The following is a 15,591-nucleotide window of genomic DNA, read 5'->3' as shown; positions in this document are numbered from 1 at the left end:
CCGAATGGGGTCTCCACCGATCCATAGCAAATAAATGAACAGTTTAGGGACTTTTACTCAACCCATTATAGCTCAGAGTCTACCACCGCAATGAGGTGGACTTTCAGGAGTTCTTTGGGGAACTGAATCTCCCCATGGTTCACAGGAGAGAGGCCATGGCACTAGAGAAACCAATCAACGTTGAAGAAAATGTTAGGGCGGCCAGAATTATGCCAAGTGGGAAATATCCGAGACCAGGTAGGTACCCCATCAAATTCTACAAAAAATTTATGGATAGGTTGGCTCCCCTGCTATTGCGCATGATTAATGAATCATATGAGAACCACTCTCTCCTGCAGACTTTGAGGCAAGCAACTAGTTCGCTTGTCCTTAAAAAGGATAAGGACTCGCAAATCTGCAGCTCCTATAGACCGATCTCATTGCCGAATGTGGATCTCAAACTGATCTCTAAGATTCTGGCCATTCGCTTGGAGGACATTCTGTCTGCTATCATCTCATCTGACCAGACTGGGTTCATTAAAAATAGACATATGTACTCAAATATTCAGCACCTGTTTAACATTACGTATGCAGCTGCCACCTCCAAGATACCAGAATGTTAATCTTGCTGGATGCTGAAAAAGCATTTGATCAGGTAGAATGGAATCACTAATTATATGTTCTCGGGAGGTTCGGGTTCAGCCCAAACCTCATCTCCTGGATCAAAATACTGTACTCTACCCCTATTTGGAGTTGTGCCTTTAAATCTGCCACTGCCGAAATTCCAAATGGATTTGTAGCTTTCACCACACTCCTGGCAAGATGACTAATCCTGTTTAGGTGGAAATCAGGTGCACCCTCAACTCACTCTCAGCGTGTGAAGGAGCTGGTAGATACCATTAAGCTAGAGAAGATGAGGTGCAAGCTACATGGGTCCACTGCTAGCTTCTATAAAACCTGGCAACCATTTATAGCGCATGTTGGGACTCTGCAGTTGGAGTCGGGTAAGTAGATATCCAATGGGTTCAGGACCCAGTGCTCCCACAGAATCCCAGTCCCCCGATTGGTGAATGCACCTTTACCCAAGTACACCTGCCTCACCCTGTTGAGGTAGAGGGACCAACACAAGAAATTTTCTCTTTTCCCTCTCACTCTCTTCCTCCTCCCCCCTGCGCTATCTCTCTCTCTTTTCTCTGCTCGCTGGTTTATAGCCTGGGCTATTTGGGTACTCAGTTGGTTCTCCAGCAGCGTTCCTCTGCCTTTTTATTTTTATATTATTGCCAGTGCAATTAGACAGGACTTGGGCAGGGTGGGTACTGGGGCTACCAGGGGCTTGTCCCCTGGCCACAGGGAGCCCTATGCCCAGTCATGTTGGAATGTATACGCGAGCACTGTGGGGATCTAAATAGGTGTTTGTTTGCTGTGTAAAATATAAGAACATTTTCAATAAACATATATACAAAAAAAGGAAAAAGAGGAAGAAGCAGACCAATGAGAGAGTAACAATCAGGTGGTCAGTAATAACAAAATTAAAAAGCTGATATTTATAGAACGCCTTTGAAAATCTCCAAATGTCCCAAAGCAGCTTTATAGCCAATAATTTTGGGATTAAACCAGAATTCAGTCTGGATTCCTGCTTATTGCCACTGCCTACGAGGGTTAAGAGTGTTGGTTTGAATCTCTCCAGGTACCAACAGTAGTAACAGGAAGCATAACTGCATAAAATCCAATAGATTGGTGATAAACAATATGGGGGTGGGATGTAGGTGTTGATGCCAGTGAGGGTGATGTCTTCAACTGTTGAACAGTCAGCCCATCACCACTTTGTACAAGCTCAATCTGAGCACTCAGCAACGGTGTCCAAGATTCAGGAAAACTTAAAACTCATACATCTGCAACAGCCACACAGAAACAGAAAAAGGATCTGCAATTCTATCAACCCTCTGCCAGGTGGAAGAGAAGCGTCATAGGGCAGAATAGCTCATAGGCAGGGGTGAGTAAATAGTATAATATAAACTCAAAATACTGCAGATGTTAGAAATCTGAAATAAAGTGCTGGAAAACCCAGCAGGTCTGGCAGCATCTGTGGAGAGAGAAAAATGGTTGACATTGAGTCCACGTGACTCAGCTTCAGATAGTAAATAGAATTTGGTCAGGAACTATCATCCAGCTGTATAATTTCTAATTCTTCAGGCAATACTTTAAATATCCTACTGGTGTTACTCTCCACATGGATACAGGTACGAAGGGTGGAGACAGACAGCAAACTACCGTCAAATCCATTTCTCAAAATAATAACAACTTTTAAGGAGCACCGTCTTCATAAAGAGTAGGAACTTATTTTGAAATTAAAATAAAACTACACATCAGGAACCTTAAAAAAAGAAACACACAGAAGATGCTAGAAATACACATCAGGTCACGAAGGGTGAAAAAGCATGAGGCAGGTCATGCATGGGCTGGAAGTTACTCAGTCAAGCTACAAGTTTCCAGCTTCTTCTATATCAATATCATGCCAAACATTCCTCGCACACTTACACACCCAACGGAATGACAGAGATCACCAACATGGCATAGCACCGTGAACAACAACAATACCATGGGGAACATGGAGGCAAAGTGATTAGCACTGCTGCCTTACAGTGCCAGGGACCCAGGTTCGATTCTGGCTTGGATCACTGTCCGTGTGGAGTTTGCAAGTTCTCCCCGTGTCTGCATGGGTTTCCTCCCGGTGCTCCAGTTTCCTCCCACAGTCTGAAAGACGTGCTGGTTAGGTGTATTGGCCATGCTAACTTCTCCCTCACTGTACCCAAACAGGTGCCGGAGTGTGGCGACTAAGGGATTTTCACAGTAACTTCATTGCAGTGTTAATGTAAGCCTATTTGTGACTAATAAATAAACTTTTACTTTAACCTGCACTTATATAGTGCCTTTTCATAGTTAAAAAAAAACCCAAGCCAAGGCAGTTCACATCAGCATTTGACAAAGTGCATAAGGAGATATTAGAACAGGTAACCTAAAGGCTTCAGGATAAAAGCAAAATACTGCAGATGCTGGATTTGGAAACAGAAACAGAAAATGCTGGAAAATCACAGCAAGTCTGACAGCATGTGTGGAGAGAGAGAGAGAATATAGAGTCAACATTTCGACTCTGAACAACAAAGGGTCATCCAGACTCGAAACATTGGCTCCAATCTCTCTCTCCACAGATGCTGTCAGACCTGCTGAGATTTTCCAGCATTTTCTGTTTTTGTAATGATAAGCTTTGTTTTAAGGACCACTCAAAGGGGGAAAAAGATCAGTGAAGAGACAAAAGGCGGCTATAGGGAGGGAATTCCAGAACTGGGGAGACCAGGCAGCCAAAGGGGCAACTGAAATCAGAATTGTGCAGGAATTTAAAAATTGGAGGAGCACAGAGACCAGGGATGGAGAAAATGATGGATCAATCATGGACTGATTTGAAGAGATTCAGCGAAGGAGTGGCTATTTGGTCAATTGTGTACGTGCTGGCCCTTGGTATAGCTATCCCATTAATTTAATTTTCCTGTTCTTTTCCCACAGCCTTGTATGTTTTTCCCATCATGCATTTATTCAATTCCCATTTGAGAATTTTAAAAACTGAGACCTCGCCAGGCTTAGCAAACACAAGGTCAGAACTCTACTCTTCGATGGACAAATCAGTTTACTATGGTAAACTAGGAACCAAATCCCGCACTATGGATCCCACTACCATGTGCGTTATCCAAAGATAGGTCAAATATTAGCCTGCTTGGTCACAAGACCCATGACAGAAAATCAGACACTAGGTGGACGCCATCCTGAAATGGAGAGCCAGTCGACACCAATAATAAGTGGGAATGCAAGAAAAATGGAGCAGCCAATTTGTGCATAGCAAATTCCCAGAAACAATATGATAATGCAAAGATAAATGCTTTAGTGACGGTGGTCAAAGGATACATATTGGGTAGGGCACCAGAGAGAATATCTTCAAACACTGCCCTGGAATTTTTTACATCCAGCTCGAAAGGCTGAGTTTAAAAGGCACTCAGTAAAGTGCAGCACAAATTTTGTGCTGATGGTTCTAGAAATGTGGACTTAAACCCACAACTTTCTGACTTGAGAAACAAGAATGCCATTATCCGAGCCACAACAGCAATCAAGGCTTTGAGGAGTTGGGGTACACAGGTAAGGAAGATCCTAGTCTATCTCCTCACCTATCCTGAGTTAACTGATCTCAGCGACGAATAGCTGGAATATTGCAATTAGTCTTGGTACTCCTGGGATGCATGGACCAGGGTTATGAGGGGAGAAAGGGAAGGAGGGTAAAAAAGGTTAATAACCAGACTCCATCACCCAATTACTATACTGCTGGACAGTTGCTTGTGAGATGATGTCATGTGGAGGGCCTTCTCTCTGCTCCAATGCTGTCAAATAACCTGCACAGTCTCACACATTGGGACAAAGAGCCTAAGGACACCTGTGAAACCGCAACCCAGCAGAGTGTTAACACTTCAGGAAGTGAGAAATATAATGCAGGCAGATAATTGAAAGAAAGAGTCAAATGGATGTTGGGAGTTAAATCTGAATTTGCCACACCATTTGAGAAGGCCAATGACAGCACTGAGTTCTTCCAGCTTGTAACTGACTCAGGCAATATTCAAGAGAACATAGGTTGATGGTTGGGATTTGCTAATTGCATATCTTCCAATCTATGAGGGGAAAAAAAAAGACTAAACAGACTCAGTAGAGTTTCACACCTCGCTCTCAGTACAACTGGAAAAGCAACAAGAACTCTCGCACCTCCTCTCAAGTGTTGCGACTTTTTGTTTGTCTGGAGCCAAAATTTGCATGTCAACTAAACAGGGAGGGCACCTCGCCATGCAAAATCCAAAAGACAGTCTCAAAGGCGGAGGAACTTAACTGAATCGCTGATGCTTAAACCATAATTTAGTGTAGTTCTACTAAATGAGTTGAACCACATGGGATGGTACTGAGCTATGTGAGACAGGAGATTCCAGATTCTATTGCGCTGTCCAGCGAAGCAATGCCTCAAATTTAAAATTCCTTCATGATCTATTCTCCCAATACGTGCAGCCATCTCCTGATCCTAAACCCTCCGAGAACGCGGTTCTTTGTCCATCCGCCACTCTTCTTTTCAGTCTGTCTTCAGCTACAATGAGTATCAGGGGCAAACTCTCCGTTGCTTGGAGTCACATGTGGCACACAGGAACATGGCTGAGGTTGTGGAGGGTCAGTCATCACAGCTCCAGGCCATCTCTGCAGGAATTCCTCAGGATAGTGACCTAGGCCCAACAATCTTCAGCTGCTTCATCAATGACCTTCCCGCTGTCATAAGGTTAGAAGTGAGGATGTTCACCGACAACTGCACAATGTTCAGCACCATTCACAATTCCTCAGATACTGAAGCAGTCCATGTTCAAATGCAACAAGATCTGGACAATATCCAGCTTTGGGCTGACAAGTGGCAAGCAACATTCACGCCACACAAATGTCAGTCAATGACCATCTCCAATGAGACACTCTAACAACCGTCCCTTGACATTCAATGGCGTAACCATTACTGAATCCCCCATTGTCAACATCCTTAGGGTTACCATTGACTAGAAACTCAACTGGATTCACCACATAAACACAGTGGCTATTAGAGCAAGTCAGAGGCTAGGAATACTGCAGCAAGTAACTCACCTTCTAACTCCCCAAAGCCTATCCACCAACTACAAGGCACAAGTCAGGAGTGTGATGGAATACTCCCCACTTGCTTGGATGGGTGCAGCGCCAACACCATCCAGGGCAAAGCAGCCCACTTGATTGGCACCACATCTATAAGCATTCAATTCCTCCACCACCAATGCTCAGTAGCAGCAGTGTGTACTATCTAATAAAATGCACTGCAGCAACTCACCAAAGATCCTTAGACAGCACCTTCCAAACCCACGACCACCTCCATCTAAAAGGACAAGGGCAGCAGATAAATGTGAACATTCTCAACTGCAAGTTTCCCTCCAAGCCACTCACCACCCTGATTTGGAAATGTATCACCATTCCTTCACAGTCACTGGGTCAAAATCCTGGAATTCCCTCCCTATCGGCATTGTGGGTCAACCCACAGAATATGGACCGCAGCGATTCAAGAGTGAAGCTCACGATCACCTTGTCAAGGGCAACTAGGGATGGGCAATAGATGCTAGCCAGCCAGAGATGCCCATGTCCCATGAATGAATACAAAAAAAGGTGCCAAACTCTGGAAATCCCACCCTGAAGCTCTTCACCCTCTAACTCTCTCTCCTCCTCTAAGAAGATCATTAAAATTTACCTCCACAACCAAACCCATCCTAATAATATGACTCACTGTCAATTGCTTTCTGATTACATTCTGGTAAAGCGTCCTGGAACAATTTACTACGTTAAAAGTGCTGTATAAATACAAAATTGTTGTTCTTGGGTAAGCACATCTCAGCCAAACAGCACTGCCTCAGCAAGAAAATTACACATTCATAAGAGTCTAAGGAAAGTGTAGGGGTGAACATTGGTAATATGATAAAAAATTAAAATGGTTTGCATGTGGGAAGCCTTTTTACATTAAATAAGACACCTTGAGGCTAGCAAGTACCCAATGCCATGCTGTACTCCAAATAACATTAGCAGAAATCACTACCCAACTTGCAGCCTCACCTCCTCTACTTGCTGAGGCCCAGAGATCCACCCTTCCTCAGAACAGAAAAATGAAGTTGAGTTGTAGGACATCCATATTCTAATTGAAGACTGAAGCAGTTTCAAGCAGCAGAATGGCCTCCTCCTGTTTGCATTCCTTTGTCAATCAAGCTGATATCCCTCTCTACACAGCCAAAGGCTGCTGGGACCAAGCATAGTACTGCAAATACTGTCTTAACGGGGACAACTATCTTACCACTGATCAGGAATAGAATCCAAGACATCTGCTATGTTGTTGGACAGCATGAACATCCCTCATTTTAGATGATAACAAAATCACAAGACAAGAATTATCGACTATTCAAATAAATTAATTTTATGTTTATTGCAAAATATGTTGCTAACTTAAAACTTCCCTGCTGGCTAAGGAAGAGAGTAGGAGCAAGGAAGTCACAAAAACAATCTGGAGTAGAGGTGCAGATCAGTCAAGACCTAACTGAACAGCAGGACAGACTCAGAGGACTCAATGGCTTTGCTGTGGTTCCTATGTTCCAGTGCTGGAAAGCTCTGGGAACCCAAGTCAGCAGATGGGAGGCAAGACTGGATAATCCAGGCATTACTCCCTCATACAAAGAGGGAGAGTCAAACTTGCCATACTTCAGATGATACTTTAAACATTATATTCCAGCCAACACCAACGATGGAGAAACAAGGAAACAATACCGTGTTGCAGGCAGAGCAAAACAGAACTAGTCATGTCAGGACTATGAGATTTTAGCAGAGACTTAGGCATTTCAGTCTGGAAAGAATGTGTTAAAGATGTCTTTTTGGAGTTATACAACATAGTGTGGGAAGGATTCATCCAGATTTCTACTGTAAATTAAGCTGTGAAAACTGGACAAGGGGACACCCATTCTGACTATTAAAGTTAACCTCTGGATTGATATTAGAAAGTTATTTCATGTACAAACTTGAAAGAGATTTCCAGGTGGTGGTGAAAACTTTGGGATCACTTAGCAAAGAAATGGGTACAGGAGCAGGAAAGCATTAGGTTGAAGTTCTATGCAGCGTTATCCGGGTTCAGTTAAGCAAAATATCGGACTTGATGCCAATTAACTAAGAAAGGGAATAAATAAAGTCAGGGTTAGGCTCTGAGGGAAAGATACGTGAACAGAAATGCGGCAGGTGAAATACAATCCAGGGATAGGAATATAGGAACAGGAGGAGGCCATTCAGCCTTTTGAACCTGTTCTGTCATTCAACAAGACCTTGGCTGATCTACAATCTAACTCGATTTATCCACCTTTGTCCCATATTCTTCAATACCTTTGTTAGTTAAAAACCTAAACAATTGATCCAACATCATTTGTGTAAAAACGCTTCCTAACATTTGGTTGGCACTGCTGCCTCATAGTACCAGGGACCCAGGTTCAATTACAGCCTTGGACGATTATCTATGCAGCGTCTGCACGTTCTCCCCACGATTACATGGGTTTCCTTCGGGTGCTCCAGTTTCCTCCCACAGTCCAAAAATGTGTGGGTTAAATGGATTGACCATGCTAAATTGCCCCTTAAATGTCAGGCAGACAGACCATCAGGGTAAATACATGGGGTTATGGGGATAGGGCCTGGGTAGGATTGTGGTCGGTGCAGACTGGATGGGCCAGATGGCCTCTTTCAGCACTTAAGTCCAACCAATTTATTTGATAGTAAACTCACTAGATTTCGAGGTTTCCCTCTTCTTCAGGCGAATCATGTGTTTACCCCAGTCCAACGCCGGCATATCTGCATCATATCTTTGTGTCAACAGCAAACTTGGATAATTCTTACACGGGGTAACAGGAATATATTTTGTGGGTTAGAGGAAGTAAGAGAACTTGGAGTGCGTGTCCACAGGTCCCTGAAGGTGGCAGGTGGATAAGATGGTAAAGAAAACACATGGAATGCTTTCCTTTATTGATTAGACATTGAATACAGAAACAGGGATCTAATGATGCAATTGCATACAATGCTGGTTAGATCACAGCTGGAACTGTGCATGCAGTTGTCACACTACAGGAAGGACACAATCGCTCTGGACAGAGAGAGTGCAGAGAAGATTTACAAGAACCATCAGCAGGGCTTGAAAATTGCAGCTATAAGGGAAGGGATAGGTTAGGGTTGTTAATCTTAGAGCAGGGGAGGCTGAAGAATGACTGAGTTAATACATGTAAATTACTGCAGATAGGAAAGAGAAATAGGCAATAAGCATACTCCACAAACGGCATTACAACAGTCATGGATGAAATTGAAAGAAATCTTGGAAGTCTAAGAAAATTAACATGTCCAACCAAACCACAGCAGAAAATCGACAAAGCCTACAGAATGTTGAGGTACCTAACCAGACAGAAGGGTGGGCATTACAGGTAACAGTCAAACTGCATAGGACTCAAATCAGATGATACCCTGATTACCTTGTCAGTTCTGATCAGACTGCACCATGCGAATTGTGAACAGTTCTGTCCACTAATGCCCATGTATAGGGAACACAACTTGTCATCTTTATCCATTCTGGGCCTATATGTCACTCCAGTATCACATCAACATGAGAAAGTCTTTAGTGCCCTCTGAAGTGGCCTAGCAAATCACTCAACTGGATCAAACACTACAGTGGGTCAAGGTAGAAGCCCATCACCACCTCCAATAAGCCTATTTAAAGTAAGAAAATGACCCAAGGCACCTCGCAGGAGAGTTATGCAAAAATGGACACCAAGGTAGGTGTCTATTAGGACACTATTAGGTCAATGCCAAAAACATGGCTTAAAACAGCACCTTAAAGAAGGAAAGAATAAAGAGATGTTTTAAGAAAGGAATTCCAGAGCTCTGGGACTTAGCAACTATAGGCACCAATGATGGAGAAATTAAGTTTAGGGATACTAAGAGTCAAGAATTAGATTTGGGTATTTGAGTGTATGGAACTGCAGGGGATCCAGAGAAAGACTAGTAAATTCTGACCCTGGCCAGCAATAACCACATGAAGAAAAAAAATTCGTTAGCATATTCCAAGAATAGGGCAGCACGGTGGCACAGTGGTCAGCGCTGCTGCCTCGCGGCACCAGGGACCTAGGTTCAATTCTGGCCTCGGGTGACTGTGTGGAATTTGCACGTTCTTCAATATCTGCATGGGTTTCCTCCCACAGTCTGAAAGATGTGCAGGTTAGGTTGACTGGCTATGCTAAATGGCTCCTTGTCAGGGGGACTAGCAGGAATAGTAGGATAAGGGCCTCATTGTGATTGCCGTGGTGCATGCTCAATGGGTTGAGTGGCCTCTTTCTGCACTGCAGGGATTCTATGATTCTAAGAATGGAGGAATTCTCCCTGGTGCCATGATCAATAATTATCATTCAATCAACATTACAAAGACATATTATCAGGTCTTTATTGTATTGCGTTTGTGGATCCTTGCAATGCACAAATTTGCTGCCACATTTTCAAAATGACAGCAGCGACCAAGCTTGAACAAATCCTTCACTGAAAGTGCTAAAACAGCCAGAGGTCATGACAGGCTCTATATCAATGCACATCTTCCATTTTTTTCTAAATACCTCGAACCCTGCTGGAAAGTGGTCATGGGTGTCCATATGATGGGTGTGTGTCACACTCAGACACAAAGCAAATCAGAAAATGCTGCAGAAACTCAGCAGATCTGACAGCATTGGCGGAGAGAGAATAGTGTCAATGTTCGAGACGTTGACCTGATTCTCTCTCCACAGATGCTGTCTGATCTGCTGAGTTTCTCCAGCATATTCTTTGTGTTTCAGATTCCAACATCTACAGTACTTTGCCATTATCACAAAGTAAAGTCCTTTCACTGTCAAGATCCACAAAGAAAGGAGGGGGCGGGAGGAAAGGAGATGGGGGGCGGGAGGAAAGGAGACGGGAGACGGGGGGGGGGAGCAAGGGGAGCGGGAGGAAAGGAGATGGGGGAAGCGGGGGGGGGGGGGCGGGAGGAAAGGAGACGGGGGAGGGAGCAAGGGGGGCGGGAGAAAAGGAGACGGGGGGGAGCAAGGAAAGGAGACGGGGGACCAAGGGGGGAGGGGGGGCGCGGGAGAAAAGGAGACGGGGGGGGGGGGAAACAAGACGGGGGGGGGGGAAACAAGACGGGGGGGGGGAAACAAGACGGGGGGGGGGGAAACAAGACGGGGGGGGGGGAAACAAGACGGGGGGGGGGGAAACAAGACGGGGGGGGGGGAAACAAGACGGGGGGGGGGAAACAAGACGGGGGGGGGGGAAACAAGACGGGGGGGGGGGAAACAAGACGGGGGGGGGGGAAACAAGACGGGGGGGGGGGAAACAAGACGGGGGGGGGGGAAACAAGACGGGGGGGGGGGAAACAAGACGGGGGGGGGGAAACAAGACGGGGGGGGGGGAAACAAGACGGGGGGGGGGGAAACAAGACGGGGGGGGGGAAACAAGACGGGGGGGGGGGAAACAAGACGGGGGGGGGGGGAAACAAGACGGGGGGGGGGGGAAACAAGACGGGGGGGGGGGAAACAAGACGGGGGGGGGGGAAACAAGACGGGGGGGGGGAAACAAGACGGGGGGGGGGGAAACAAGACGGGGGGGGGGGAAACAAGACGGGGGGGGGGGAAACAAGACGGGGGGGGGGGAAACAAGACGGGGGGGGGGGAAACAAGACGGGGGGGGGGAAACAAGACGGGGGGGGGGGAAACAAGACGGGGGGGGGGGAAACAAGACGGGGGGGGGGGGAAACAAGACGGGGGGGGGGGGAAACAAGACGGGGGGGGGGGAAACAAGACGGGGGGGGGAAACAAGACGGGGGGGGGGAAACAAGACGGGGGGGGGGGAAACAAGACGGGGGGGGGGAAACAAGACGGGGGGGGGAAACAAGACGGGGGGGGGGGAAACAAGACGGGGGGGGGGGGAAACAAGACGGGGGGGGGGGGAAACAAGACGGGGGGGGGGGAAACAAGACGGGGGGGGGGGACACAGACGGGGGGGGGAAACAAGACGGGGGGGGGGGAAACAAGACGGGGGGGGGGAAACAAGACGGGGGGGGGGGAAACAAGACGGGGGGGGGGGAAACAAGACGGGGGGGGGGAAACAAGACGGGGGGGGGGAAACAAGACGGGGGGGGGGAAACAAGACGGGGGGGGGGGGAAACAAGACGGGGGGGGGGGAAACAAGACGGGGGGGGGGGGAAACAAGACGGGGGGGGGGGGAAACAAGACGGGGGGGGGGGAAACAAGACGGGGGGGGGGGGAAACAAGACGGGGGGGGGGGGAAACAAGACGGGGGGGGGGGAAACAAGACGGGGGGGGGGAAACAAGACGGGGGGGGGAAACAAGACGGGGGGGGGGGAAACAAGACGGGGGGGGGGAAACAAGACGGGGGGGGGGGAAACAAGACGGGGGGGGGGGAAACAAGACGGGGGGGGGGGAAACAAGACGGGGGGGGGGGGAAACAAGACGGGGGGGGGGGGAAACAAGACGGGGGGGGGGGAACAAGACGGGGGGGGGGAAACAAGACGGGGGGGGGGGAAACAAGACGGGGGGGGGGGAAACAAGACGGGGGGGGGGGGAAACAAGACGGGGGGGGGAAACAAGACGGGGGGGGGGAAACAAGACGGGGGGGGGGGAAACAAGACGGGGGGGGAAACAAGACGGGGGGGGGAAACAAGACGGGGGGGGGGAAACAAGACGGGGGGGGGGAAACAAGACGGGGGGGGGAAACAAGACGGGGGGGGGGAAACAAGACGGGGGGGGGGGAACAAGACGGGGGGGGAAACAAGACGGGGGGGGAAACAAGACGGGGGGGGGAAACAAGACGGGGGGGGATTGAGGAGGAGACGGGAGGGTGGGAAGAGTGAGGGGAAGAGAATAAGATAAAGTTTGGAAGAGGCCTGGCGCTGTAGGACATGCAGTGTGGGCTGGAGCAGACCCCGGGCCGGGGAACAGCTGAAACAAAAGACCATTTTTTTTGGATACAAATAATGGCTACATGTCAGCGCCAGCTCAACCCTACTTGTCAGTTCCACCTATCACCGAGCCAGCCAGCAGCCGGCCAGCCAATGAGAGGGCAGGCGAGGGGGCGGGGCTCCGGCAGCAAGCAGGGTAGGTTGCGGCCGGCTTTGTGACGTCATAATGGGCCTGCTTTGAATAACATTTGTTCATCAGAGGGAGAGAGGGGAGGAAACAAACCACAAATCATTCAGTAAAATATCCCTCGCCCCCCTCCAAAAAAAACTCTCATACAACCACCCTATAATGGTTCAGTTACAGAACTTTTTCCCTTTTCACGCAAAAAAACTGTTCCAGAAATGCAATGCAAGAATTAGAATTCAATCGTCTGACATGTAGCATCAGAACTCTCCCCCCAACATCAAAATACATTGACTATTTCTATGAATGGGATATATTGTGTTTCCCTTGTTTTTAAATAAAAAGACACATGTATCCAATTCCCCCTTTGAAAACAAATGCATCCAGTAAATGTAACAGGTATTGTACATGGAAAAATGACAGGCATTGAGACCAATGTTGGGATCAATAATTTGCATCCTGAAATATCAAAACAGAGTCCATTCTACGTCGTGTTCAGAGACTGCACGCATCCAGTTGTGATTTTTTTTTAAAAATGTAGTAACTTGTTAACACAATGTTAATTCAAAATTTGGGGGGGTGGGGGAAACAAGATCACGGGGTTAGTGTACTACAGGAGTAATTCCAAATGTCAGTGGGTTTGGATACTATGTTTTCTGCAGATAGGGTATGTCAACATGATGCACTACAACAGTTCAATCAAAATGGATTAAGGAAATAAACGCGGAGAATTAAAATAAGATTTGAAATCTGCACACAATATTTGACGGCGTTTTCAACCACAAATGTGAAGTGCTACTGAACCTGGATTTAGAAGCGTTGGGTGAATTTTTCCCTTTTGTTTTGCTTCTGTTATTAAATGACCGCACTGTTTCCAAACAGCCGCCTTTCCCGTTATAGGAAGACACGGATCAAAACAGTTTTTTTTCTCTCTTTCCCCCCCCCCCACTAAGATTAATAAAACCAATGAATTAGTAATGAATATGCATCAGACCCTTTTCTTGATCCAGACCCCTGCTATGGGTGGCATCGAGCACAAAGTGCCGGCGGCGGCAACGGCTACAAGGAAGCGGGAGAGGAGAGGTCGGAGGTGGGGGGGGAAATCCCGGAAAAAACTTGCCAAATGAGCCGAGTAGAAGCCCCCGAATCACGGCTTCCCGCGGCCCCGGCTCCCGCTCCTCCTCCTCCTCCTCACACACTTTCTGCAGACACCCCAGGCTTGGTCAAAGCCTGAAGTTGCCGGCATTCGGTTGCTGGGCTTTAAGATTCTGTCCAACCTCTCTGTATAAATGCTGCTGTGTGTGTGTGTACATATATAAATACAATAGGCATAAAATAGGGAGTTGCTGCATGATTATTCTCATTTTTTCTTTTGCATCGACAACTTAAAAAGCATGAAAATGATTATTAATGAGCTCCTCATCAACACCTACCTGGGGCTCCCTCATCGTTTTCCATCCCGTCCTCCTCATTACCAAAAGATGCCGGCATCATTGAGTGTTAAATCAAATGTATTTCTTTTTTTAAAAAAAAGGATGAGGCGGGGGGGGGGGCGCACAGAAAAAAAAATCACATTAAAAAATCCTGAAAGAAGAAGAATTATATACAGAGGGGAGGAAATGCAAAATAGGAGGATTTTTTTTTTAAATGAATAAAGGAGGGGGGGAAGGAAAAACTCCTCGTTGGATTTTTTTAAAAAGGCAGGAGCCGGATGGAGTGACTATATTGACAGATTTGTCAGGGTGAGGTGGAAAAATGGCCGCCACACCAACAAAAAAAATCTCCTCAACCCCCCGCCTGAAAATAATCCAAAAAAAAGAGACAGAAAGAGGGGAGAGAAAAATTGGAACGCACATGCCCAGTTGTGACGTCTCGTCTGGTTGCCCCAGTAACCATGCATCCCATAATGATCCCTAACCTGCTAGTTATGGTAGTGGTTAACCAGGTTTCAGTGCTAGTAGAGGCTGCTTGCTGTATGGGATGGGGGGAGCAGGGAGCCATCTTTACTGACTCTCATTCCTGTTGAAATATTCCCTTAATTACTTTGAACTTTTTTTAAAAAAATCTTAACACATTTCAATTATACAGGAAGGTTTAAAAATATAAACTGGGTGCTGCAAATATATATATATATGTATAAACAAGAAAAAGCACCATGCATCCCCTCTCCTCCCCCTTACAACTCCAACTCTCATCTTGCCGCACAACTAATTTTTTTGTTCAGCAGAATCACTGAAGGATTCTCAGGGAAACAAAATAATGAGGTGTTAGGAGTCACAAGGCAATACGCACTTCTCCAGGGGGTCATATAGTCAGCCAAAACCTCCCCTCAGTGAGATTATTTTCACTGAATATATCTTGCTCATCATTTCCAAAACATTCGAGCAGCATCATTAATAGCCATAACATTGGCACCTGGCCTGTTGCAATTTGAATGGCATTTTTGATTCTACATACTGGCTCTTTGACCACACAGTTGACATACTGTGGACAAGATTACCAGAATTCAATTTGCATTGTACTACGAGGAAATAGCATTGCTGTATTCACACAGCAACATTATGGTACTAAGCTATTAAACCCAACACCTTAACTTCTCAACATATCTCCATTTATTCTCTGGAGAGAAACATCCAATTGCCTTTTGAGCTCTGATTTGGAGACTTTGCTGCAACCCATTCCAGGACTCTTTAGCCCATTACAAGCAAATGTCCTGATCAGTTTCCCTTCTTATTCCTGTCTTTTCCAGCTTTAGCTCAAATCTTCTGATAGTTAAGCCTTGTTCCACACAGTCAATTTTTTTTTAAGTACATCAGCTGCGATCAAAATCAGAGTAAAG

At 46.6% G+C, this 15,591-nt stretch overlaps 1 protein-coding gene across 2 annotated transcripts in view; it reads right to left on the bottom strand.

The window, feature by feature from the left end:
• Positions 1–14,577, bottom strand: part of LOC145360276 (ATP-dependent chromatin remodeler CHD5-like) — a 102,609-nt gene extending 88,032 nt beyond the window's left edge. The window contains exon 1 of one of the 2 annotated variants that reach the window (XM_080215403.1): positions 14,186–14,577. In XM_080215403.1, coding sequence (XP_080071529.1) covers positions 14,186–14,246 — 61 coding nt within the window. In that variant the 5' untranslated portion in view covers positions 14,247–14,577. The remainder of the gene's footprint in view (positions 1–14,185) is intronic. The other variant, XM_080215401.1, reaches the window with a different exon arrangement.
• Positions 14,578–15,591: the final 1,014 nt, after the last annotated feature.

The sequence above is a fragment of the Carcharhinus amblyrhynchos genome, chromosome 30 (genome assembly GCF_965287045.1).
Source record: "Carcharhinus amblyrhynchos chromosome 30, sCarAmb.v2.hapA, whole genome shotgun sequence".
NCBI lineage: Eukaryota > Metazoa > Chordata > Chondrichthyes > Carcharhiniformes > Carcharhinidae > Carcharhinus > Carcharhinus amblyrhynchos.
The sequence above is the reverse complement of the archived record's forward strand: the minus strand, read 5'-3'. Positions and strand labels throughout refer to the sequence as shown.